The sequence below is a fragment of the Phocoena phocoena genome, chromosome 12 (assembly GCF_963924675.1).
Source record: "Phocoena phocoena chromosome 12, mPhoPho1.1, whole genome shotgun sequence".
Lineage (NCBI taxonomy): Eukaryota > Metazoa > Chordata > Mammalia > Artiodactyla > Phocoenidae > Phocoena > Phocoena phocoena.
Genome location: NC_089230.1, coordinates 2,482,834 through 2,502,651, shown reverse-complemented (window position 1 = coordinate 2,502,651; position 19,818 = coordinate 2,482,834). Strand labels below are relative to the sequence as shown.

At 49.6% G+C, this 19,818-nt stretch overlaps 1 protein-coding gene across 2 annotated transcripts in view; it reads right to left on the bottom strand.

The window, feature by feature from the left end:
• The window catches only part of RPS6KA2 (ribosomal protein S6 kinase A2), a 338,356-nt gene that overhangs the window by 286,380 nt on the left and 32,158 nt on the right, over nucleotides 1–19,818 (bottom strand). The window contains exon 3 of one of the 2 annotated variants that reach the window (XM_065888700.1): nucleotides 8,280–8,330. The exons of the other annotated variant lie outside the window; for it this stretch is intronic. Coding sequence (XP_065744772.1) covers nucleotides 8,280–8,330 — 51 coding nt within the window. The remainder of the gene's footprint in view (nucleotides 1–8,279; nucleotides 8,331–19,818) is intronic. 2 annotated transcript variants of the gene reach the window in all.

Sequence of the window (19,818 nt, the reverse complement as noted above, 5' to 3'; positions counted from 1 at the left end):
AATAAATAAAAAGCCAAGCATTTGAAGCCCTTTAAAAAATAAAATAAAAAGTAAATGTACACGTGGTGTAGCTTGCAAGTATGAACAGCACGATGAATCATTCATTTCATTTAGAGGCGCCTAAGGATTCATGCAGCTTTGCTCAATGCATGGATAACAAAAACGCAACCACTGGGATGTGGCTGGGCGGCCTGTGATTTACTATTGTTTTCATTTTAAACAAGGAGTCTCATACTAAAAAAAAAAAAAAAATTGGGGACCCGCTGACTTAGAGGTCCTGGAGCAAAGGGCAGGATCTTAGGAGGAGCCCGATTTCTTGCCTCAGAGTTTCTGACTTCCAGGCTTAGCTGAACCCTGCTTGATGTCGTTTGGTTAGCATGGAAAAAGTGGAGGCTAAGAGTAATTTCAAATTCTTTATGAGTCATCAAAGGGTTATATGAAGAGAATGTAAAAATGTTATTTACTTCCACAAAAGAAATCACAGGACAAAACCGTCTTTGATTTTGGCAAATGTCTACAACTCAGCACCATCGCTGGGCTAAGACCCTAGAGCCAGAGAGCTCAGGTTCAAGTCTCAGCTCCACCCTCAGCTGTGCGACCCTGAGCAGTAACTGCCTCAGTGTTCCCGCCTGTAAAACGGGGACAGTAACGATCACGGTGACTACTTCATACGGATATGAGCATTAAAGAGTTAATGTCTGTAAGGTGCTTAGAGCAGTGCCTGGGACATAAAAGTATTATACAAGGGTTTGTTAAACAAATTAAAGGAAAACAAAAGATAAAGAAATAATAAAAACCAAAGAAATCGACAAAGCAAGAGATACAAATGTCCTTTTATCTTGAGAAAGAGCAAAATATCAAGTAGTCCTTTAAAGATTTTTCCTCAAATTTATGACCTCATGATTCGGTTTTTGTCCACACGTCCACCATCCAATACTGATTGTATCACACATAACGCTTTTCAAGAACTCCTATTTTAGGATTCTTACTGTTTAGCTAGAAAGAGTGGAAAGCACGCAGAGTTCTAAATGGAAGGGACATGTGTGGAGTCTGCGGACACCAGGGCTGCTGTCAGTGTCTTAATACCGAGCATGTGATCACACCCGCACTTTGGGGATCACTGCTCAGGGGCTGGTGACCCCCAGTGGGGGAGGGGGCCCACAAGGAAGAACCACAAGGCCAGGGGAAGCCAGGGGCCTGACCCACCACCGCTAAAGGGAGCGGGCGTTCCCGAGAGGGAGTGTGGTCCACGCTACTGCCGCTGCTGGAAGATCAAGCTGGAAACGTACCAGGAGGCCATGCAGGGGATCTAGCAACACGGAGCACATTTCCCTTCTCCTAAGAGCGGCTGTGGTGAGATCGAAGCCACCAGAGTAGGTCACAGGCAGACAGAGAGGGCTGGGGGTGGGAAGGGGCGAAGCTGACACGCGGGGACGTCCCGACAGGAAGGCTGGTCAGCCCACCGCCAGCAGGTGTGCAGGACCGGGGGTGGCGGGATGCTGGCCTTTTACCACCCGCTCGAGTCAGGGCCATGAGCCTTCCCAAGCACCGGAGCTGGAGGGTCAATACTCTCAAAAGTGCCGTGGAAACCCCTGATGACAAATGAGCAACTTCTAATAACGTGAGCGGAACGTTTCTGAAAAGAATCTGGAGACCACAAGCAACAAATATATCTATATTTTTGTGAACGTATCATTTGTATACTACACATTTATATATTTATAGAGAGAGTATATCTGTATGTGTTTATGTATATGTATAAATATATACATGGAAGAAAAACTAAGTACTTAGAAGATCTGACAGTTTGTCTCCTGTTCAGCTCCATCGTTTCACAGCCACCCAGCCAGGTGACCTGGCCTCTAACCAAAGTCATATTTACCAAGTAGCCGAGTGGGGCAAGGGTAGGACTCCGCCCCAGGTCTGTGAGCTTCTGGTCTGGTCCTCTTCTCATCCTACAACGTGACCACACTACTGGCCAAAGCCAGTGCTGTAACGAACGGTATAAAGAACGGTCGCTGTGTGCTGAGGAAGGGAAGCATCCCCGAGTAAAATCATATGAGAAGCATCACAGGACTAGGGCGACGTTATGCCTTCGAGAAAGGAGTATGGAGAGCTCTTTCTGTTGAACCAGTCGCGGGTGTTGACATCGTAAGGCCAGGGGCATCTCTAGCCCAATAAGTTGTGTTTCCCAGGCTATGCTCCACAGAAAACCAAGGGCTGGGGAAAGCTCCCAGGCGTTGCCGGGGCCACTGCTGGCTGCTATTCCGCAGGTGCGTCAGGTACGGCTGGCCGGCCAAGCAGCTCCCCACTCTGACATTTTTTTTTAAAATAAATTTATTTATTTATTTTTGGCTGCGTTGGGTCTTTGTTTCTGTGTGCAGGCTTTCGCTAGTTGTGGTGTGCGGGGCTACTCTTCATTGCAGTGCACGGGCTTCTCATGGTGGTGGCTTCTCTTGTTGCGGAACACAGCCTCTAGGCACATGGGCTTCAGTAGTTGTGGCTCACGGGCTTCAGTAGTTGTGGCTCAAGGGCTCTAGAGCACAGGCGCAGTAGTTGTGGTGCATGGGCTTCGTTGCTCCGTGGCATGTGGGATCTTCCCGGACCAGGGCTCGAACCCATGTCCCCTGAACTGGCAGGCGGATTCTCAACCACTGAGCCACCAGGGAAGCCCCTCCACTCTGACATTTTTAATCCCCCCTGGAGTCACTGCATCTGTAGCTGATCGACAGGCTGGGTGCACACTAGTATAGAGCCTCATACAAGGCCAACTTGTAATAAAACAATAGTAGCTTTGTTTAACTTTTAGGAGATTATAAAAGATAGCTCTGATTTCCCACGGCTCTTTTCTCCCCCATGAGACCATGATTTAGAAAATGCTACCCTAAACTGCAGTACCAGGTGTAAGATGGCGAGCTGGCATTTAGAAGAGAGAACTGAAAAGCTTCCTGCTTGTTTGAAAGACACAAGACTCAGCATCACCTTTTGGTTGTACTGACCTCCAGTCCCTCGTCTGTACGAGCAGTACCAACAGTAAGGAAACAGTGACCCCGTGAAGCTGCCTGACCGATGGTAGGTACACAGCTCTGATGAGTGGAGGGAGTGAGAAGGAAGTGAGGTGCTGGCCTTCACGAGGGCACAGTCCTAATGCCGTTAGAAATAAACAGAGCACTTCCTCCTTCTCTGATTCGCCACAGGGCAATGTCATTACAGCCCTGATTACGACTGAGACATTTACAAGGTGAACTACAAATGTCAAGCAGAAATCTCAAACCCTTTGGGTTGCTTGGGTGTGTAACTATGATGACAGCTCTTATGCTGCATAGCAAATGGCAATGACTTGTCAGTTAATGAACTGACCACTTCTTTTCATGCCATTTGTCACTAAACGCCACTAAACTTCCCCTTCAGTTGGTGAAATTATGTACGCTATTAGTTAGCCATCTGTTACGAAATCCCAGACATCTGTAATATAATCATCACCCAACGATTATAGTTATTTTAATATTTTTAGGATGACTTGAGTCTTGGCTAATTATTTCTTAAGATACGATTATTGCATTAGTAGTTTAGATTTCTTTGGAAATTATAGAAAAGCATGAGGAAGAAAAAAGGATCACCTGGGATCCTAGAACATAATGAACAGGCTTAGGAATTCTGGGATGTTTCTGCCTGTAAATCTTGTCAGTTTTGGTTGGGGGATGGGAATTAAGTTGTAGCTGAATACGTTAAAAGTTGGGGTGAGTTTTTCCCTAAAATTAATGTTTAGTTTTTTCCCCAGATATCCCCAAAGGAAATTTAAAAGTATGACCTCGATCAAAGGATATTCCTAGCTCCACATGTGCCTCGGAATACTTAGCTAGTTTCCACTGAAGGGCTACACGCAGACTGGGAGACATCGTCCAACAACTACAGAAATATAGGAATGAGACTGTATTTGTCTCTTTCGTACTGTTCAAGGAGGGAATGAAAAAAAGCGCAGAGGTTGCACTGTGCTTCTTTTTAGTTGTAGGCATCTCCTCTGCTACCACCACTGCTCTGGAACCGTCCCTTGGTGCCCCACCTGCCCCGTGGAGATGTCTGCACCCATCCTTGTGACACTGCAGTCCTGATGTACCTTCGTTTACCTGCCCCAGGTCTGCGATGGGGCGGGGGGGGGGCAATGTAACCCCTGCCCCGCACAGACGTCCACACACCCACTGTGGCCTGAACGCGGGAAGAGCCTTAACCCGGAGCTGAGTTAGTGGGGGTGGAGGCAGCTCAGCTCCACGGTAGAACTTCTGTCCCTGAAAACAGACTGAAAACCCAGATTCCTGCCTTTGATTCCCTCTGCTTCACACATCGGTTAATGTCCCCCATCACCGTCACCTCATCAACACGCAGAGTGCACCTGTGAGCATCAATTCATACGCTTCAGGACTCAAGGCAGAGGCAAGAAAAGATCTGATGACAAAGACGCAGTAAAACAGAAAAATCACCCTTATTCCAGGGCTCCACAGCCTCAGAGGATCAATTCGGTCTTGGATGAGCAGCTTAAGGCATGGTCATTACAAGGCAAAACAGAAAAGAGAAGCCAGCTCACGCTCCCCTTTCAAACTGCGAAACTGAAAGCTACTTTGTGACGCAGCTGCGGACTGTCTGTCATACAGGAGTGTCTCAGCCGGGCCTCCACTCGCCAGGAATTCCGGAAAAGAGGCGAAGCCGGGTTAATGTTCCACCAGTATTTATTGAGTGGTCACCGTGTTCCACGCACACCAGCAGAGTTTTAACTAAGTTTCTTTTCAAAGGGTTAAGTTTGAGTCACCACCTTATTTAGTTGCATACTGAGGTATCTGGCAAAAGAATGGATTGTTTCAGAAATTATTAGGAATTAAAACAACATCAGGGCTTCTCTGGTGGCACAGTGGTTAAGAATCCGCCTGCCAATGAAGGGGACATGGGTTTGATCCCTGGCCCGGGAAGATCCCACGTGCCGCAGAGCAACTAAGCCCGTGCACCACAACTACTGAGCCTGGGCTCTAGAGCCCGCGAGCCACAACTACTGAAGCCCGCGTGCCTAGAGCCCGTGCTCCGCAACAAGAGAAGCCACCGCAATGAGAAGCCTGCGCACCGCAACAAAGAGTAGCCCCCGCTCGCCGCAACTAGAGAAAGCCCGTGCGCAGCAACGAAGACCCAACGCAGCCAAAAATAAAAAACAAATAAATAAATAAATTTATTAAAAAAAAACAAAACACCAAACAAGCACAACACAAACACACACACACACCCTGATGTCAGGCAGGCGGTGGACAGGTGCGTGTGGGGCACAGGGCCTGACCTCACAACCGGGCACAGCCTTGGCCTTGCTTTTCATCTTCGTGCAAGACTGTATGTCTGCCCTCGTCTCCCTGGTAAAGCTGCAGTCTGGCCTCAAGTCCTGCACAGTAATGACCAGGAGTGGCCTCATTCCTCTGCTCCAAACAGCAGGAAACTGAGGGAACAATTGCTTTTTCTTTCTTATAAAGTTCCGCCCAATCAATAGCTCACTGAACAATCCACTCTCTAAAAAGGGCATGTGTGTTCATTCCAAAGCAGTAAAAAAAAAAATAAAGAAAAGAGGAAAAAGAGGGAAAAGACCAAAACCACCCTTAGAGGGGCAGAAGCTGCTCTAAAGAAGCCACCCTTCTGTCCTGTGCAGGGTGAGTGCTTGGGCAAAGAAACGTCCTCCCCTTGGAATGTTAACCTCCTCTGTCTCCTTTTTAAATTTCTTCTTATAAAATCAAATAAAGAGTGAAACCATAAAAGAGAAAGAGGAAATTCAATTCGCTGTTAAACAGGAGGCCAGCGTCGGGGGTGGTGGGGGGCGGGGGGGGGGGGGGGGGCGGGGGGCGGTTATCACGTGAAAGATGCAAATGACTAATCGCTGTGTCAGCCAATCAGCATCTTCCACGACATTCCTGGTAAAATATCATTGTATTTCCTATCAAAGTTGTAAGTAGCACCTGCTCACACCCCAGCAGCTAAATCTGTTAGGATTTTAAACAGGAGCCCCTCTAATACTCTCAGTTGGCGTAACGACCTGTTCAACACAGAGTTTTGCAAAGTCTTATTAAAAATACATATGGAAAGAGAGGGGGAGAGAGAGAGGGAAAGGAAAACTCCTGTGATCCACGGCTGTCCTAGGACCTTTTCCACACTTTCAGGTGCTCCCAGGCTTGATTCGTGGGTTTTATCCTCAATATAAGAAGGGACTCCTACTCATCACATTGAAGGTGGATCTGAAAACACGGCCAAGCATTTTCACCCACTGGAGGGCGAAGAGTCCTAGAGGGGACCAGGCCACCCCCAGCAGCTGCTCCCGGGCTCCCAGAAGCCTCCACTAGGATGTGATCCAGGCCTGATGGAAACAACCACCCTCCTTGAAAAGCTTTGCAGTCCCGACCGCGGCTCTTACAGGCCACACCTTGTAGGCCTGGCCATCGATGGCACCGGAAATGACGCCCAAGGGCCCCGCATCTCTATCCCACCCCAGCACCCAGTCCATCACCCACCAGACTCCTTTTATTTGCCTACGTTCATTTCTCCGACCAAGAAAAGAGACACGTGCTCATCCTGAAACGCCACTCCTGTTCGCTGTGGCTGGTCTACATGGGGATCATACGATGAGACTCGATTTTTCCAACAGACACACAGTCCCTCCCACATCTGTGTGCTTCCACATAAAGCCAAATGAAATTTTCCTAAGAATCACCAGCTAGAGCTTAATTATTCTTTCCTTGAACAGGTTATTAACTAGACCTAGAAAAGGTTATGAGAAAAGTACAAAAGGTCCATTTCGTGCCACAACTCACTTTGCTTCCTGAGTTTACTAAAATTAGGACGCAGTTCAAAATAGTCCTGACATCTGTCTAGTCACTTAGCTAAAATAATTAGAACCACCTTGATTTTATATAGCCATGTAAAAAAATCATTAATTTTTAATTCTACTGACACAATTTTTATGTCTAATAAGGAAATCTAATTCATACAAGCTGACAGTAGCGAGGACCTTTTTTTCAACCAAATTCTTTGTGTTGGGCTGTTGATAAAAATACAATCAGACCCAGAGAGGAAAAGCCCAAGTGTGTAAAAAGTAAAACCCTGGCATTCGGTGATAAGCATTGTTTGCACGCATACCGGCAACCAAATGCAAGCTCGGCCACTCACAGCCCCAGCTTCCTTTGCTCCAGGAATACAGGTCCTGGAACTACTGGGGCTCCGCGCAGCCCCTGGGGACCCCAGACCCACGGTGAGTTGCTGAGAAGCCATCACTTCTTGGAGCAGCTCCCGACCTGCACGGGTTCCAGGTGGCCCAGCACCTTGACAAGGCTGGTGAAACAGGACTATTAGAAAGATGTCAATATGCCAAAAACCAGGAGTATTTCTGTCTAGGAGGAACAGAACGCAGTCTGATGCAATCACGTAAATTAAATAAGGCTGACCTGAACCCTGGCTTCTGTGACCTGTTTGGTAGCTACAGGGAACGGGCCCATCGTACCTGCCGTGCCTGCGGGGAATCTGCAGCCCCGACAATTACAGGTGCCTCGGCTTTGCTAGTACACGTAGCATTACTATTGCTGGGATCGTGGGAGCTGGAGAAACAAAACACCCAGAAAACCGCCTCATAAAATTCCTTATTTACAATGTGAGTATTCGAACCAGATAGCTACTTGAAATACTACGAGAAATCTACCTCCATCTAAAACAATTCATTTTAGGCCTAATTCCTGCAAAAGCTTCTGATGGACCCTGAACACGCATGCAGTAGGGTCCGGAAGCTGGCCGGCCGCCAGCCCACCAATCCCCAGGCAGACGGCGTGCGACACCCGGCATCCCAGCCCTGCCTTGCTTTGATATCTCACTTGCTGCTTTTAATGCCAGCGTATTGTGAAGGCACGTAATAGAGTTTTAAAAGAATGGCTGCACATAAAATCACATATATGATACCCCCAATGGCCCACAGACTCAGAATAAAACTCTCAGTCTTCCTGGGAAAGCAGGATGACTTTCCCAGTTTGACGCACAAGGCAGACCCCTGCCGTACAAAGACGTTACTACACAACTCGCGTTTCTGTGTTTCACGCAGAACATCAAAGAATTTCAATTGTACTGTGTAGGGCTGTGCTCTTCTGAAAGCGCACCACGGCTGGCTCTGCTGGACTTTGGGCAGCGTAAAATAACCAAAGAAAATTGAAAAAGACTTCACGTTTAACATTAAAAAAATGTAACTGACATTTGCATGCTATGTGAGCGCTACTTACCTCAGCTGACGAGGCTGCCTTTGTCTCAAGCGAGGTCAGGTCACACTTGCCCTGTGGGAGCAGAAAGTGAAGAAAATTCCTTTAAGTCACAGGGCCTCGTTGACGGTAGCTCCTTGGTGAGGACAGTTACACGGACACTCACCAAGCCTGGCAGTTTTCTGCTTCTAAACATAAATCTCCACATGATTTTCAATAATTTGAGGAGTTTCACTAGCTTTCAGGAAGCCCTTCAGTAAACACCGAAAGAAGGGAACTGGCAAACTTTTGTGCAACTTTTACGATTCAGCCAAAGGAAGTGATGTTCCCATCACCAACCTCAAAACGCAACCAGAAAAAAAAAAGTCACTTGTTAATCTCCAAACGCACAGCATTTGACTAAGGAGCTGTGCTTATCACCAGGGACTGGGCTAACGTCTTAAGGTGACTTCAAGGCCCTCCATCCTACAGAAGGTGTTCATTCCAGCTACAGGGGAGAAGAATTCTAATCTGTAAACAGGCTAAGGAACGCCTAATTAAAATTCCAAACATGTTCAGTCATCAGGGTTCAGCCTAGAGACACACACGTCGAGGACACTCTTCCTCTTCCCAAGCCTGTCTTCGGCTGGAATCAAAGTTTGAAATAACCTGAAGACTTTACTTAGGAATGTGACTTTAGGGTCTGGAGAACAGAACTCACGCCTCTGCCCACTTCTGCGCACACGACCTTGTGGATATGCAATTTTCATTCTCTGCGTTATTCCTCATTTCTCCTCTGTTCTCTGTTCCTGGGCTCAAACCCACTAAAACACAAGACGGAGAAAGGGGCCACATTTAAGTTAATCTCTTTCACCCCTGACTAATAATGGTGGCTCAAGGGTCAGAAGACAGAGGGGCCGAATCCCCCCCATGACTTCGGGACACGCTCTTGCCTAACAGGCGAGAATGGGGGCCCTGGGGGTACTCCACCGAGAGAGAAATCTGCACAGCGGTCACTACCACCCCAAGCTCACCCTGCAAGGGTGACACCGCCTCTGTGTCCCAACACCACTGACAGAGGACAGTTACCTGCAAGGGCTTTAATTTCTTTACATTCCTGGTTCTCCACATTGGATGCACGTTAGAAACAAGCTCCCAGATCCAATAACCCAGTGCGTCTGGGGACAGAATCCTGGCCCATCAGTCCCTGTAACACCTCCAGGTACAGCTCAGTGCAGACAAGGCTGCGAGCCCGGCCCCTGCTCTTCTGTCCTGGCTTTATGTCCCCTGACCGTTAAACGGCAGGAACACGTTTCCTTCTACGTGATTTGCTGCTTGTTTCTGCAGCTCCTATACCAGCTTGCACCGCACGAGGCACACAGGGCCGACGTCTACGGTCTTTCCACCCACAGTGCTTCTCCCTCCGCAGCCAAAGCTACCTTTCCTTCTGTGGGAAGGAAACCCCACGCGGTCCAGTGAAAGCGACCCCACCACAATCACCCACCCCCGGCGGGGGTGTGAGTCAGGCCCCGTCATGCTTGGGTGCAGTGCTGGCTCAGAGACAGGCATGAAACCCACAGCAGGGGAGGCCGCCCAGGCTGGAGCCACTGGTGGCCACCATGCGGATGCTCTGAGCCTGGAGTTTGTTACCTAGGAAACGGGCCTGGAATCAAAGATGCAGAGAAAGCCAGCGTCCTACTGACAGTTTCAAAACCTCTGGATTCACACCTGCTGGAAGCCACCTCTTCAATGACAGGAGCTGATAAACTGACAGTTTTGCTTAAGCCAGTTCGATGTGGTTTCTGCAACTTGAAAAAGGGTGGAGCCCTGACGCCACGTGAGTGATGTGTTTACAAATGAACGCCTCACAGCAAGAAATGGGGGTCCCCCGCGCACCACAACACCATGCACCCACCCATTACCTTACCCCACGACCAAGCCCCAAGGACCACCTTCTCATGCGGGGTGCACCCTGACCCCGGCCACCCCAGAACCCAGGGACTGTGCACACGGGCACGCAAGGTTTGGGGTTCTCCCTGAAAAAGACAAGTTGCTAAATTCTGCATATTCCCTCCTTTAGGATCACTAATCCTCGTTCTCGTTTTTCTGGGTCCCCACTTTGCAGATAAGGTTTAGAGAACTGAACGGGGGAATCAAGAATGACTTAGAAATGATGACTCTCCAGTCATTCCGCAGTCACACTCTTCCGCCATTGGCTTGTCCTCTTCCTCCCGCTGCCCCCCGGACGTCCCCTCCACTCCACGGTCAGCCAAACTCAAACGTGGGTGCACGGGGGCAGGGGCTCTTTCAACTCCAACGGTGAAGCCCCAGGCCATACTACTGCAGTCCCCGGTGAGGTGGAGAGCACAGGGTGCCTTTCCAGATCCCACCTCCTTCCCCGGAAGCACACGTGCAGGTGGCAGGCGGACTGGAAGACAGAGAAGGCAGTGGGGCGGCGAGGATGCGCACAATTCCCGACGACACCCCCGGCTCAGGGTTTGCTATCGGCCCAGCGGGAAATCCTGACTCTCAAGCGGTCCATGTTCCTTCCTCTTCCTCCTCTTCCCCAGAGCCCATCCCGTCACATCCCGGCCACCTCGTTCACGTCAAAATGTGTCTAGCGTGATTTCAATAGCATCACGGCTAGCTCTGCTAGGGAACAAAAGCTAGAGTGCAGTGATGTAAGACGCTTCGTGCAAGTGGACTGAACTCCAGGCGTATTCTGTAAAGAGGAAACTTGTCAGCCTTGTTTGTGGGAAACAAACCTGGGCCAGCAACTATTTTTGTGTTTTATTGGTTTGAAATAAAATACCAAACATTTCTAAACAAAAGATCAATGACCATTTTGGGAAAAAACGTGGCTTGAATATTTTCGTAAAGCTCTAGAAAGTAGTCGTGTGCCGTGGGTCACATGTGAGAGGCATGCGCTGCTGTGTTCACGGTGTTTGGAATTTCTCTTCTGGATGACAAAGCTTTATGTGACCTTTGTGGGTCTTTTAACAGCAGCCTTTAGGTATATAAAGCTGACAGTCCAGTTTTATAATGCGAGAGGGGTCCGGCTCGCTCCCCTGTTTACTAGAAGACTTTGTGTGCAGTCCTCAAAAGCCGCATTTAGTTAGGCAAGCAGTTGACAGAATGAATGTGCTCTTACTTCCTCAATGAGATTAGTACATGGGATTGATTCTTGGAGAGCTCGGTCCTCTCAAGCCAGGACTTGGCTGGCGTATTGCCGATGTCTTTAATTAACAAATGTGCACACAGGTGACGGCTGCCGGCCTTGGAGAAGGCTGGCGCTCACCCTCCTGCCTGGCCCCGCCACCGGGCCCAGCAGCCAGCACTGCTGACCGTTCAGGAGATGCAGCAGCGTGGGGCTGGGGCTCAGGCCCTGGAGCAGCAGACCAGAGGGTGTTTCCGGGCACCAGGCGCTAGGCGAGTCACTTAACCTCTGTGCCTCGGTTTCCTCATTTGCAAAGCTGAGATGAGGCAGTACCTGCCGTCTGGGGGAGCTGGGAGAAACGAGCTGTACATTTTAGGCGCCCAGCATGCAGGAGCCTCAGTCAGTGTTGGCCACGGGGATGCTGTAGGAAGATGAAGGGGCTCTCCAAGTGGAGTAGTAGACAGGGGCCCCAAGACAGCCCGCCCTTGTCTGCAAGCACTGCCATCCGTTCTGGGATCCCCGAGGAGTCAGCATCCAGGGGCTTGAGTAGATCTAAGGGTCCTTTATTCCACCTGCTGGCTTGTGAAGGTGGAACAGCAAAGCAGAGACAGCAGAGGGCACCAGAGACACTGGTACACAGGACTGAGGCCTCCTTGACCCGAAGACCCCGCGCTGGACACCACGCAAATCCTACTCGTTATAAACAAGTACGCTACAAATCAATGCAAGGGTCTGTTGTTTTGGAACCCTTTAGAAACTACCAAAACAGTTCACTTAACCTGTTGGATAAACCGTTCCTCTGCCGTACTGAGTCTTAAGTGTCTTTGCATGGCGGTGGCTTCAGTGTCCACATCCACCCCTGCCCCACACACAGCCCTGCAGCGGGGCCTGCTGTTTTGGGCACATCTGTGGGTCCGCGTGTCCTATGACCCTGGCTCATCGTGCTGGCTTCTCCCACCCAGCCTGCGTCGTCCACCACGAGGTGGCAGCAGAGGACGCAGCCCGGGAGAACCTCCTGCCTGGGCCCCTGCTGCCAGACAGGCCTCTGTCCTCAGGCCCTACCGAGGCTCCAGGGAATAACACGCTGCCTTCACACGCGGACCAACTGTAGGGAAGGCAGGGCTTGTTCTCCATCACCTCTCCCTTAAAGACCCTCCTCTCCCCCTTCCCTGGGGACCCAAAGCTCCAGAGATCCGTGGGCCGTGTCTGGGTTTCCACGGGCTCTAAGGGGTTAACAGGTGTGTTACAGCGTCAGCCAAGAAACCTGCCCTCTTCAGCCGTTTGCTGGTTTCTGGGCTGTGACCTGTGTCCTTTCGAGATAAAACAAACCAAGGGGTGTGTCACTAGTTGCAGGGGAGGCCAAGCCCTGACTGGATGGGAATGGGTGCCCCTCCTGGCAGCTGCGGCTCCTTCCCCTCTGCCCCGCGATTCATGGACAGGAGAGCCGCTCACAGGACATCTGCCTCCGGTGAGAAGCAGATAAAGGTACCCGAGGACTATATCACTGTGCACACTTAGAGATGAGGGAGAGCAGAACAGAAAGTGGCTCAATGAATAACTGAGCTGTAAAAAGGAAGCAAGGAGAGGTGAACCCACGGGGGCTACAAGGGGGGCCCCAGGGGGCTGGACCACCCCTGGGGTGTGCAATCTCTGTTTAGGTTTTTTTAAATTTTCTACATTGAGGTGAATTTCACGTAAGATGAAGCAATTAAAATGTATAATTCAGTGGTTATTTACTGCATCCACGGTGTGTGTAACCATTACACTATCCAGTTCCAAAATGGTTTCATCACTTCAGAAGAAAACCCCGTGCGCATTAGGCAGTCCCTCCCCACTCCCCGCCCGCACCCAGGCCCTGGCAACCAGCAGTCTACGCTCTGTCTCTGCGGATGTACCCTCTGGAAATTTCACATCAGTGGAATCAGACTGTGAAAATAAATAAAGGAACCTCATTTTAAATGGAGCTGGGGAGCCCTGAAGGGGCAACTCTGCCTTGTACACCAGCCCTTCATCACCAGCGGGAAGAAGGAAGATGAGAATCATTTTGACGAGGAAGGACACTTTTCACCCAGGAATTTCATCTCCTGCTTTAAGAAGAGAAGGAAGGTCCGATCCCTCGCTGCCCCAACGATAAGGCGCTAGCTACTGTTTGCAGCCAAGGAGAAACCGCCAAACCTCAAACTCCAGGTTCTTCCCTGGTAAACCTGGGTTCAAAACAACCCTCCCCAATTTCCTCCTAAAACCTAATACAGGCCAATCTTCCCCTCGTCTCTTTGGATTTGGCTACGGTTTACCATGGCCTGCTTGTCCCAAGTCGCAGTTCCTCTGCTCTTCCCAAGTAAACTCATTTTTGCTTAAATAAAATTGTTCTTTGTTCCCTCTAAGGTTGACAAGACAATACGTGGCTTTCTGTGTCTGGCTTCTTTCACTTGGCATCAACTTTTTGAGGCTCGTCCACATTGTAGCGTGTGTCACTACTTCATTCCACTGTCTGTACACCCCGTGATCTGTTTATCCATTCCTCTGTTGATGGACCCTTGGGCTGTTGCCACCTTTTGGCCTTTGTGAACAATGCTGCTATGACCGTGTATGTACATGTATGAACGTGCGTGTATATGAATGAACATGCGTGTCCGGGTTTGAGTCCCTGGGTATTCATCTAGTAGAATTTCTTTGCTCCTACAAACAGCATGAGTGGGACAAATTGTATCCAACGGCAGCTGGCGAGTACTATGGGAAACAGGAAATCTCATAACGTTGCTAGAAGGAGAATAAATGAGTTAACCACTTTGCAGAGGAATTTTTCAATACCAAGTTAATTTGAAAATGCACGTGTCTTGTGGTGCAACAATTTCATTTTTAAGTCTCTAGACCAGGGAGAAAAATTCTAGTGTATGTTCATGAGACATACAAGATTTTCCACTGAGCACCGCTTAGAAGAGCAAAACAATGGAAGTCATCTAACTTGGTTCCTCGGTAGCGGAACAGAAAAATAAGCTGGTATGAAATACCATGAAATACCATGAAATACTACACAGCACTTACAATGAATGCAACAGAAGCACATGATCAACATGAATAAACCTCAAAAATACCAAAAGTTTTTTAAACAGTAAGTTTCAAAAGGGATCCATGTAAAAATTTAAAACACACCTATCATTTATAAATACAAACTATTGTGGGCTGAGCTGTGTTCCCTCAAAGAGTCATATTTTGAAGCTCTAGCCCGTAGCGCCTCAGAATGTGACCGTGTGGGGAGATGGGGTCTTTACAGAGGTGATTAAATTAAATAAGGTCATGTGGGTGCCCCTAATCACATATAACGAGACTAGGGCACAGCCACCCACAGAGGGACGCCCACATGGGGACACAGCGTGATGCCAGCCATCTGCAAGGCAAGGAGAGAGGTCTTAGAAGAAACCAACTCTGCTGACACCTCGATCTTGGACATCCAGCCTCCAGAACTGAAAGGAGATACATTTCTGGTGTTTAACCTGCCCAGTCGTGGTATCTGTTACAGCACCTCTAGCTGACGAAAGAGTCATGGAAGCCAGAGGATTCCTTTGTGGGTCAACCCAGAATAGAGCGAGAGAACGAGGTCAAAATATCCACTGAGTATTTAAACAATTGTAGTAATTAGACTTGAAATATAAGCCAGTCCTAGACATTGAAGAGTCCACTGGGATTGTCCTATGCGCGCTTAACGTGCTGTTTACAGCCTTTCTCTGCACCTGTAGAAAATACATGCTTAGCTAATACTCAGGCGTCCACAGCACTGCTCTGCAAGTCAGTCCTGCGTGGTCACCATGGTCACCAAACCCAGTTTTTCTGACTCTGAAACGTCTTACGCCAAGCAATCACTGCTCGTTCAGTAACACACGTGGCCCATGGCCACCTTGTCCAAATCACAACCGCTTGGATGTCCTGTGTTGTTTTGCTACTACAAAGAGACTATTATCTACTTATTATCGAATCCGACTAGAACATCAAGCTCCTCTCCCAGCCCTTGAGGACTAGAAATCCGTCTAAGTAAACAGTATTGCAGGACTGTGGGGCAGAGCTCTCTCCTCTCATGGAAACACAAACCATCTCGCTCCTTCCTCTCTGCCTCCGTTTAAGAAGGCCGTGCCTTCCGAAGACCGATCTGTATCTGTATACGGATTAAACTGAGGGCAGAGGACCCGGGTGTGGAGAAGACCCACCTCTCCCACCGGCCTGGAAACAAGGGTATTTAGGACCAAGTTGGGTATCAACTACTCTCCCAAAGAAGCTAGAAGCTATTTCATTCTTAACTGTCCACAAATTGATGGTGCGTTTTTGGATTATTTGAGATAATATGAGGGGCTTCTCCCGTCCTTGGAGTGTGTTCCTACTTAACTCCCCGACTCCCGGTATCCCGTACACTCCTGGGGTTGGGCAGGTGGTCGGCCGGCAGGCCCAGCTGCAAACGACGGAGGGACCGAAGGGCAGCCTTCTTGCCGTCAGAGGGCAGAGCAGCCAGGTGTGGACACGGCATCTCAGATCAGAGAGGGGGCTGAGCCGTGAGCCACGAGACAGCGGAACACAGGAGGGGCGGATCCGGGAGGTTCCAGAGGCGGGCTCTTCCCAGGGAATCGCGGACGAGCAGTCAGTCATCCCTTACACCTGTCAGCCGCCTTCCCCGACCGAGCCTGCTCTGTTTTCACAAAATCTTGCATGTCCTCCAAGAGGCATGTGGCCTAAGCGATAAGATGTTTGCTTGAGTGGTTTTTTCGGGACCTTGGAGTCAGCAGTGCCCAGTTCGAGCTCAAGTTTGTTAAGACTGGTTGGGACCCACGACCCGCCAACTGGGCATGCGCGAGTGTCCCCTCGGTGACCATCTGACGCCGGAAACTCCACCCTCGGAGCAGGCCAACGCTGCCATGCGTCCCAGGGAGAAGCCTGTGGGTTAGGTGAGCCTTCACGGGGCCCTGACGACCTCACCTTTTTCTTCTCTCCAGTCACCTTTCCCCTCCTCCCCAGACCTCAGCTTTACCCCGTGAATGCCGCGAGGCCCTCGCCTCCGGGGAGGTGGATTTGAGATCTGTCTTCCCATCTTCTTGCGTGGCGCCCCCATGAATAAACCCTTTCTCTGCCGCTGAACCCCGGCTGATGAAGCTGGCGGGGTACCTGGAGCCAGCATTTGGGGCCCCTTGTCCCAGCCTCAGCGCCGTTGACATCTGAGGTGCGGGGGGCCGTCCTCGCCCTGTAGCATGTCTAGCAGCATCCCTGGCCTCTACGCGCCGGGTGCCAGGAGCACGCGCTGCCGCCGCCCTCGTCGACGGCCAAAACCATCTCCGCAAAGTGTCAGGCATCCCCCGGGCCGGGGCGGGGCAAGGTCACCTCTCAGCGAGAACCAACCACGGCTTTAGGGGCAAGACTCCAGCCTGTCGGGGCTGCGGGCTGGGTTTGGAGGCCGAGGACCCGGGTATCACAGGAGACTCACACCCACACATGGGGCCGTTAACAGGTCCTGGCCACGCTCTCCAGAACAGCTCAGAAGCCCTGTACTAAGACTGTAGCTCAAGGTCAGAGCCACCAGGAGAAATCGTGCCTGGATTCCGAGGCCCAGGGAGCGGGGCCGGCTGCCGTGAACCGTCCCTCGGCACGGGCAGGATCCTTCCAGGCCTGATCCGCGGGGCAGAGGCGAGCGGCTACACCAGGCTCCAGAGGGAAGCAGCCAGCCGCGCCGACCAGGGCCTTGCTGCTGTCAGGGACGGTTCCCCCCGCTCAGCCTCGTGCCTGACAGAGACCAGGGTGTGTGCAAGGCAGGAGCATGTGCTGACAATGTGTTCACGACCCCCCAGGTGTGGGAGCTTCCCAGCACACCGGTGCTGCCCCCGCCCTGGATGGGCACAGAGCCCCGCCTGGGACCTGTCTGCTCAGCCTCAGCCAGAGATACGCCGTTGCTTCCCAGGATGGCGAGTTTATGTGTCAACCGGGCTGGGCCACGGTGCCCAGAGTTCAGTCAGACACCAGTGTAGTTGTGGACGTAAGGCTATTTTCAGGTGCAGTGCGGTTAAGATTTAAATCACTAGGCTCTGAGAAAAGCAGATGACCCTCCCTGCAGTGAGTGGGCTGCATCCATCAGCTGAATGCCTTAAAAGGCAGAAGTCCCCGTGCAGAAGGAATCCTGCCCCCAGATGGCGCATCAGGCTACGTCCTCAGCTCCTGCTGGAGCAGCCAGCCTGCCGGGCCGTCCCGCACACTGCAGACCTGCCGGCCCTCGCAGCCGTGTCAGTCAATTCCTCATAATAAATTTCTTGCCTGTCTCTCTCTGTACAGATACACACATACATCCTGTGGATCTGTTTCTTTGGGGAATCCTGACTAGCTCAGTCCCTTTCATTCCTAAGGGCACTTCTTATCCTGAAATGACAGGATTCTCACAGTCCTTGCAACACTCAAACCCTCCAGCTCGATGTGAAATCTCCCCCTGCCCGGGAAGGGAAGGGACTCGCTGCGTGGCACCACCCACTAGGCTGCCTGGGCAGCTCAGACCGGCTCTGGAGGCCTCACCGCCATGTCAGGGGTTTGAAGGATGGATAAACACTAGTCGCCCTGTTGGTTTATGGGAGCTATTGCTCTTTTCTTCTACTTACTACAAGGTTTATTATTTCTAAAGTAATTACCTCCTGTACACAGTGTTCCAGAAGACATCTGAAGAACAGCAAACAGATTAGATGCCTCCCTGCCTCGGTCCCCATGGTAACTCCACGAGGTGCGAACTCCACGTTTCTGATGATGAAACGAACACTGACAGAGGGTAAGAAATTTTCCCAAAGTCACACAGCTGGTAGAGCTGGGATTTGAACTGAAATTCACTGAATTCCAAAGCCTATATTCTTAACCATTATAATTTGCTTCCAAACATTTTGTTTTTAAAAGCATTTTGTTTTTAAAAGGCTCAGCGGCCATGGCCCATGGGCCCAGCCGCTCCGCGGCATGTGGGATCTTCCTGGACCGGGGCACGAACCCGCGTCCCCTGCATCGGCAGGCGGACCCTCAACCGCTGCGCCACCAGGGAAGCCCCTAAATACTTTTAAAGCAGCTGTGTATGATTTCCAGATCCTCAACTCTTTTCTAAAAGTTATGTAAGAACTCCTCCAGCCAGTTCCCCTTTTCCACCTGCCCCTTCACAATCTCTGCTTCCACTTTGCAAAATAAAGGTACACCTCTCACCCCTCCCCAAACCTTCCTCTGGAGGATGGAAACCCCGAGTGTGGACAGAGCTCCTGTTTGAAACACGAGTAGCTGACTGCACTCGGATGACCGAGGAACCAATCTTCTAGCAAGTGTGACAGTTTCCAGTTCTTTACTTCCAACAAATTTGAAGGAGAATTTATTCAAATTTTCAGCTGATAAGAGCTTTAGAAATAATCTTTTGTAATAATCACAAGGTGATTTTTGGCATCCAGCTTGGAAGGAGCTTGAAAACATTCCTGGCATTATTCTATCAAATCTTTTTCCTTTTCCATCTTTCACTTCTATTTATGTGACCACGTTGCCTCAGCTCATAAGAATGAAAACTAAAGAAAACACGGATGCTTGGTCCTGCTCACTGTGGCAGCACTCTGTGGATACATGAACCTGGGGGGCTGTCCCTGTCACTCACATACTCTGAATTTCCCATCATTTTACTTGTTATATTTAATAATTATCAAGTTAAAATATTTTATTTTAATCAACTGTATACCAATAACTCTAATAATTGAAAAGAAACTTGAGTCTTGTGGTTATAGAAAATTAAATTTAAAAATCAATTTCTTTTTTCTGCCAGAATATAAGGAATAAAAGACTTTCTAGCAAATATTCATGTATATCACATTAGGATAATATTCTAAGTGGCAAGTGGGACGGAAATCTGAATTCAAGGAGAAAAAGGAGTCACAAAACATTTTTGCCTGTTTAGAGAAAAGCATTTTCATGTATTTTTTCAGAAGAATCATGGTAGGTTATCAAATTGCTACAGCATTTAGATTCCAGGGGAAACGCTTAAGAGTGCTGCAATTGTTTTCTTTGGAAATACCAACGTTTTTAAATGTCAGAAGATATCCCCTTTGTAACTAACAAAACTTACTGTTAGATGCAACTCTTTTAAAAGGGTTATCTGCGGGCCCCTCCCCTCACGCCCAGCTAGGGAGACCCCTCTGTCTGGTGCGGGATTTGCAAAGTAGCAGCTCCACTGGGATTAGGGGCCCTACAAGACCAAAAGACAACCCTCAGAATGGGAGAAAATATTTGCAAATGAAGCAGCTGACAAAGGATTAATCTCCAAGATTTACAAGCAGCTCATGCAGCTCAATAACAAAAAAACAAACAACCCCATCCAAAAATGGGCAGAAGACCTAAACAGACATTTCTCCAAAGAAGATATACAGACTGCCAACAAACACATGAAAGAATGCT